The sequence below is a fragment of the Nanorana parkeri genome, unplaced genomic scaffold (assembly GCF_000935625.1).
Source record: "Nanorana parkeri isolate BGI_ZX_2015 unplaced genomic scaffold, ASM93562v1 scaffold128, whole genome shotgun sequence".
NCBI classification, from domain to species: Eukaryota; Metazoa; Chordata; class Amphibia; order Anura; family Dicroglossidae; genus Nanorana; species Nanorana parkeri.
The window spans coordinates 1,595,907-1,603,713 of NW_017306396.1; the positions used below are offsets into that span (position 1 = coordinate 1,595,907).

Consider the following 7,807-nt stretch of genomic DNA (forward strand, 5'->3'; position numbering starts at 1 on the left):
TTTTTTTTAGAAATATATATATATATATAATAGATTTTTAATGAAAATATTGTAACTTAGTTTGAACAATTCACCCAGGATTTCCTATGTCACTACAAGCTTCATTTATAAATATAGGTTACCTGACATTCCAGCATCAGTTTAGCCAAGTGCTTCCTCTCTTCTGTAGAAAACAGTTCCCTTTTCAACTCTTCAAATCTATTAGCAAACCATTCCCTTTCTTCTAAGTGCTGTAACTGGCTTGTTTCAATGGAAAACTGTCCACAGTAAATGTGGTCCAGGTATTCCAAGATCTCTTCCAGTGTTGCTTCTTCCTTTCCCATATTCAATATCCCTATTAATGAAAGCAAAAAAAATAGATGCAGCAATTATAACTAAAAAATATTTGTTTACTGCCTATAAAAATCACTTAAACAAGACATACAGTGATCTGATTAAGGGCATGTGCAAAGGGCATTGACAAACGCTGCTTTCTATAATCGTACACAGCACTGCTCAATTACATCTGTTTAAAGGAGAACTATGGGGCCAGGGCTTTTCCCCATAGTTCTCCTTAGGGTAACGGGAGGACACAAACTATTAGGGATGCACAGATACTTTTCGAGTACCAGTGCAGATACTTGGCATTTTCATGAGAACTACCGGGGTTGCAGCGGTTCCAGCTCGGACCTGGCTCTGGCTCTCCACCACTGTCCTGAAATCATTAGTCTGTATTGTTTTAGAAAAACTGTCACATGACAATAAACAAAAATGTATCAGTACTCGTACTTGTAAGTACTCGGCAAGTACCAGTACTCGTACTACTGGTATCTGTGCATCCCTTTATTTATATTTATAAAAACAAAATCATACATTAAAACAGAGATGTACAAATCCCAGGAGCTCTGTGTGCTCCTTACAAATGACAGCTGCCTCCTAATTTTTGAATTTTTCTCTAGTCTAGTCTTGGAGCTCAAAAGTCACCCTAAGCTCAGTATACCGCGAGCTACAGCTCGCGGTATACTGAGACGCCGCAGCGGATCCCGACATCGATCTGCGTGCGTGAGTGACAGCTGGCTCTGCCTATCTAGAGGCAGAGCCAGCTGTACCCGCCCCCTCCCCCGTCCGTTCCGCCAGTCAGCGCTGGTGGATCGGAGCGGGGAGGGGGGGATCCATCCCCTCCCCTGTCACAGCAGAGAGCGGTGACAGGATCGAGAAGTGAGCGAACACCGGCATGTGTTCGCTCACCTCCCGTTCTACTGAGCCGACCTGTGACAGTCTCATTGTCACAGGTCGGCTAGAACTATGAGGTGAGTGAAAAGCACTCACATCATAGTTCTCCTTTAAACAAAGAACACAGCAAAATGCTGCATTTGACCTGGTTCATCTGCAAAGCAAATGTATTTCAGCAGGACCCACTGCATCTAAAGAGACTGTCCCATAAACATCTGCACAGCTCTATTGCACAAGCATGGCCAGGAGAGAGAGGACTTGTGAAGCAGGATGTTGCAGGAGGCCGTGGGCACCGGGTCCCAGTAAGTATACATCTGCAGAGGGGAAGGGTGGGATCGGTTAGGTCAGGGGTCAAAAAGAATAAGTGCACTAAGTAGTTCGTTTGTACTCAAAAACCGCTATGGACCGGTTGGCACTCTTCTGATGATAACTGATCAAAGAATGGATTTGCAATGGGAAAGTTAAAACACAATAGTAACAGAAAATTAGACACGACTGAACACATAGTGTTGCAACTAACGATTAATTTAATGATCAGATTAGAGAGAAAAAAATCGGTAATTTAAAATTAAATGACACAAATGGAGTGTTACAGAACATAAAATTTACTTCAGAATAAAACTGGACTGCATGTCCCCTCCTATCCCCCGCTGCTGAGATAGATGTGGGGGAGAGCAGTGGGTATCGGAGGGCACACAGACCACAGCATGCAGGGGGCTCCCAGCATAGAGGAGAAAGCTGCATAGCCAATGCAGTGGGGGTGTGGAGGGAGGTTTGGTGGAGCTCTGCTCACCAGTTGCAGGGGTCTGCTTTCCCTCCGATGCCGGCAGCGAGGATCAGAGGGGGCACAGAGCCAATGAAAAAACACCTCCCAACATGTGAGAGAGAACTAGGGGACCCTGCCCAAATAATCAAGAATGAGAAAAGTTGACAACTTTTCTCATTATCGATTACAATCGATTCGTTGGTTGCAGCCCTAAATATTATGCAGACAATCTAGCTGTAATTGCCGCAATTATACTAATACACTTAATCACTGGACACTATCCAATGAAACACAGTATATTGTTGGCCTATAAAAAATTAAAGTATTGGTATTACCTGCTGTGCGAAATGGTCCATGAAGGCCTTCAGTAAGTACTTGTATTTCTGGTACCATATCCGTAACTCCTTGACCAGCCAACAGAGGATTAATTTTGGCAGCTTTGTGACCATGCTCACGATAAGCTGTGACAAGTCGTGCAAGACCATGATCCACTGCAGGACAAAAAAAAACCCCATAATGGACTGAAAAGATTACACTACAGCAAGAAAATGGCAATCAATCACACCAAAATCATAAACGAAGTAACGCAAACAGGTAATTCTACAGTACAAGGAAAACAAATGTGGTTTAAGGAATGCTGCCCAGGAAAGCACCATACTATAGCAAGGTGCAAAAAGGCAATCAGTCACTGTTATTTGGGGACAATACCTAGAATATTGATCATTAGAGTTGCCATTGAAGGAGGGGTGTCTAACCTCAGTCTAAAAAGAAGTCATAAGATACAGAATTCTCTGCATCTTTTTCTATAAGTGAATGCAAAGGGGGTCTAGTACAAAAAGACAGTTTTGTTGCATGCTCCATGAGTCCCAACAACCAATTTTATTTAATTTTTGTGGAAAGTTCCTTTATCACGTAGACAAAAAAAAATAACCTGTGTCAATATCAAAATCAGCCTCGCGGTATACTGAGACGCCAAAGCGGATCCCGACATTTATGTCTGGATCCGCCCAGCTGCGTGTTCGCTCACTTCCCGATCTACTGAGCCGACCTGTGACAGTCTCATTGTCACAGGTCGGCTAGAACTAAGAACTAAGAGGTGAGTGAAAGGCACTCACCTCATAGTTCTCCTTTAAGTATCCTAACTATTCACAAAAATGTATCTTATTTGTGTATCACTCGGCTGTAGATCCTCAAATCATCTCTGAATTCAGAGATGAGCTGAGCTTGGAGCGGTGACTACTTTACAACACACACAAGGACCATGGGGAACAAAAGTAGTCACCCTCCAGAAGGAAGGACAGTGTCAGCACCAAATCAGAGATGATTTGGAGGATCTACAGCTGAGTGACACACAAATAAGAGACATTTTTGTTAATAGTTAGGATACCTGAATGCATTTTCCATTTTTAGGATTTAACTCCTGAGTTTAGTGTCACTTTAAATAAAGACTTATTTTCCAGATAAGATCCTGTGGAACTCTGACTGCTTATAGTGGAGACGGGATGCGCTTGATGCCTGCACCTTATAGGAAAAGGAATCACCAGCACTCAGTAGAATAATCCAACATGTTCATTTATTGGACATAGACGTCACACGATCACAAGAGCCAACGTTTCGAGACCACGCGGGGTCTCTTCATCAGGGCATAAAGAGTGTTTTTTTCTTTGAATGCCTATTAGTACTACATTTGGTGAGACATCTGCCACTCTAACTCTACACTTCATTGGTTTGAGTTAGCACTCCAGCAGCTGACTACAGCAATGAATAACTTGTCTTGCCTAAACAGAGAAGCAGAAAGGCTGCCAGTAAAATCTGCCATGACTTGCCATTCTCTACCACACCTTCTGCAGCTCTTCTTCATTCACTCACTAGTGCAAGTTGAGTGAAGGGATCATCCCCTCATCTATGAAGGAAGGAAATGCTCTTGAATGTGGTACAGCAATGACACAGCCTGCTTAGTATTGCTAATGAATGATAATGGAAATCTACATTGGTCTGGGCATGATGGGGTATTTGAGCAGAAATAGAAGGGGGGGGGGACAGTTGATGGGAAGTAAATGATCATAATAACTCTGCACCTGGGAGAATTTCCTCAGTCAGGCTGGAGAACCGTTTTCGAATCGTACCAAATTCGATGGATTAGTGGCGTTTTCATACGGTGGAAAAAAAAATCGCAACATGAACACTGCACTTGCGCAAACGAAAATCCGTTCTGTCAATTGATATTCAGCTAGTGTTCTACATTGGTCTGTGCTTGATGGGGTATTCAAGTGGAAATCGAAGGGGGGTTCGATGACGGGACGAAAGAAGTCAAACGGTAATTGTAAGGTGCATGGCCGGCTTAAGACTGGGTAGAGGCGGGCAGCCATGGGTGAACCATCTGCCTCTCCCCATTCACATCATCAATATGCTTGGACTGTGAAAACTCTCTCCCAAACTTGGCCAATGGATCTGCAGGGGGGAACGCTCATAATTATTATTCACATTTAAATCAGGGGTGGCTGGTTGTTTATCTATAGTTTTTTTTAAATGAATACCCATTGTGCTCAAAATTGACTTTGCAATTATTATTTTTTTGCTCCTGAGTAAAGTCTTGGCAAATCCATTCAGGGCCATTCAATATGGCATTGATTATTATTACTATGAGCATAACACAGGATTCATATAGTGCCAACAGTTAGCACAGCACTTACAAAATAAAGGGAGACAGTACAGTTACAATACCATTCAACACAAAGGGGTTTAGAGGGCCCTGCTCCGGAAAGCTTACAACCTAAAAGCTATATGTGAAACATATCTGGTGGTCTGGGTGTAGTCAGAAGCCTTGTGCAACATTTTCATTGTTTTTACTAATGTGTGCAACAAATTCAAGTAGTTCTTACATACGTGACAATGTACGACACTATCTGTTGCTAATGTTATGAGAGGTTCATGAAGAAATACCATCATATCGGTGTGATTCATATTCACCTCACTGACACATACATGAACCTAAAATTCAACATGGTGTCCCCCACTATCATCCAAATTCAGAATAGACGACTGCATGCTCAATACTGGCAAGGTAGAAATCCAAATTTTAAAAAATGTCCACCTCTTAATAACACTATGCTGTGTATTTATAAAACAAATTCACAAAGCCACTTGTATTGCGAAACTGCATTCGTTCTGTGCAAATGGAAGCAAAAACGAATGTTATTAGTATTTTTTTTTTCTAGGTGGAATGTAATGTCAGGCACATACTGCACTATGGCCACTAGATGGAGCTGAGGAGCATAGGAAATAAACAGTTTGAGGAAAAGACTTTAGGACTCATTCACATCTACCCTTGCGGTGCTATGTTGGAAGTCACAAAACAAACACAAGGTGGAATTTCCACCCTTTAAAAAAAAAAAATGAATGCACACTTCTTCATAAAAGACATAATGAGCATTTAGTTTTATTTGCATAGAAGCCAGTAAAGCATGGCAACCGTGATCAGTGGATGAAGGATGCAATGCTCTGGCTCTCGTATACTCTTCCTCCTGTCCCTGTCTGTACCAGTGTATGGACATTCAGCAACATGGATGGCAGAAAGTTCCAATGGACTACAAGTGTGGTGACATCACTGATCACTGATGGGACTTGTAGTTTCTTCAATCACAGATCCTGCTCTTTAATTAAAGAAAAAACAACAAATAAACAGTGTGATGCATCAAGTGGCTGCGGTATAACATGGCTGCCAGTGTGAACGTGTCCTTACTATTTACTCTGAAACTGAAGAGCAGAGGACATAGGAGGATAGATTCTTACCAGGAGCCATGAGAAAATAAGATGACATGTAAGCATGACGGGGCCCCTCCAAAGAATCTGCTTTGTATGTAGAAGGAGCGGAGGTCAGTCGTGTGGTTCTATAGTTAGACTTTATTCACATCTTTCTGCACAGCGCCATAGAGCTCGTCACTTTGGACGGCCAGGCTCACACCTAATCCTTGGGGTGCGTTATGCAGCCCAATCAGAGCTGCCCCTTTTCTGGCAGTGAACCTACATCAGCGGGGAGCTGATAAGAATGTATGACACATCATCATAATGCTGCAAGTAGCAAGCGGTGCAATGTGTTGTGGTAACACGCACTGGACGCACACGTTCCTGCAACACAATATCATGAACAGGACGTACCGTCTGCCAATCATGGTTAATGGCACCCCAACGCACCATGCACTTCCACATGCGTGGAATCCCACCAACAAAGTAGCATGCGTTTTGATGCAGCATGTGTTGAAATAAATTGAAGGAACTTCTTGGTGCAATTGTCATGCACAGCTCAGTGAAATGAATGGGCTCCCCTGTACACAACATACACCAAACGCGCATGCGCACACACTATAACACTGGTACAAGTGTGAATGGAGCCTTCTCCACGTTCACACCATAGCATCACGGTAAAACGCGTATGCAGGCATTTGTTTCCCACGTTTGGCGTGCGTCCCCGTTGCTTTCGATGGGTTCCTGGACGCGCACCAAATGCAGGAAAGTAGTGCATGTAGCAAACTTTGCAACGTGTTCCGCATTTTTTCCCCATGCGTTTGTGCACAGTCTTATGCAGGAAAACACAGCGTTTGGGATGACATTTACTAGTAATGGCACCGCAAGCGTGTTCTGCGTTAGTGTGCGCTTAGTGAATGCACATCAAAGCGTGCACTTTGTGCATGTTCACAATGTGCTACAGTGTGTGAACTTAGGAGGATCTCCCCTCACTTGTGGATCTTCTCCAGTCATATCTCAGGGAGGAGGATTATCAGCACACACAGGTACAGTGATCACACATAATCCTCCCTGACCACACACTAACCATGTGTACCCACCACTGACAGGCCCTCCACACACCTGCACTGCCACCAGCTGACTCGCTCAGCTGTCCCCTCATTCGGGTGCCATTAGCCTCGTTCTTCTTCGGTCTATAACCGTACACACCGCGCTCGGTGCGATAACATCTGTACAGCACTGGCCGCCATAGTCTGGCCCCGCGTACACATACACCGAGGCAAGCCGACATGATTCCCCGAGCCCACAGATGGCGCCGGCACTGCAGACACTAAAGTGTTAATGGCTGGAACTCAGAACAGGCTAGTGCGCAGCCGCAACTCACACGCTGTGCGAGGGACATGTGAACAACGCCCCCTAAAGCGAATTGGCTGGCTCTGGGGGCGCGTCCCCGACTGTACATGGATTGTGGCCAATGACAAGGAGGGGCAGGGCGGGGATGGTGATAGTAAGGGGAGGAAAGGAGAAGCTGTGTGTGAATGGTCAGAACAGGGGAGGGAGACATGGATGATTGAAGCTGATAAGGAGGGGCTTGGTGGGATGTCAGGGGGGAGGAGGCCGACTGCTGGAGAACTACAAGGCACAGCAGGGTTAACAGAGCCTGAGGATCTCTGCATTTATACGGAATGAGAGGAAGACACTGCAAGAGAACTAACACTTCTTGAAGTGTTTCCTTGAAGAATTTTTCGGGCCCATTCACACCTATGCCTCGCGTTATTCACATGGTCCCATGAGATTAACGCATGCTATAGTGCAACAGGTGCGTTGCATTGCCATTCATTTAAATGGCAACCCAACACACCTCCCGGGCCTCGATGCTCTGCAAAGTGCAGTGCTGCAATACCGTGGATTGTGGTGCCCAGTGTTGCAGCACATTGTGGGTGGGAGGTGCGTTGAGGTGTCATTCAAATGAATGGCAACGCAAAGCACCTGCTGCACTCTAACGCACAGTAGGTGTGCTGTGCAATAACGTGCTACGCATAGGTGTGAATGGGCCCTCAGTGCGGTTTTTTTTTAGAACTGAAA

The 7,807-nt window shown here is 44.5% G+C and overlaps 1 protein-coding gene across 2 annotated transcripts in view; it reads right to left on the minus strand.

Annotated features, from left to right (window-relative positions):
• DHTKD1 (dehydrogenase E1 and transketolase domain containing 1) overlaps nt 1–7,072 on the minus strand; it is a 25,984-nt gene extending 18,912 nt beyond the window's left edge. The window contains exons 1-3 of one of the 2 annotated variants that reach the window (XM_018553749.1): nt 6,893–7,072; nt 2,314–2,499; nt 123–334 (exon numbers count right to left, since the gene is read on the minus strand). In XM_018553749.1, the coding sequence (XP_018409251.1) occupies nt 123–334; nt 2,314–2,499; nt 6,893–7,013 (519 nt within the window). In that variant the 5' untranslated portion in view covers nt 7,014–7,072. Of the gene's footprint in view, nt 1–122; nt 335–2,313; nt 2,500–6,844 lie in introns of both variants that reach the window. The other variant, XM_018553748.1, reaches the window with a different exon arrangement.
• Between the last annotated feature and the right edge of the window lie 735 nt (nt 7,073–7,807).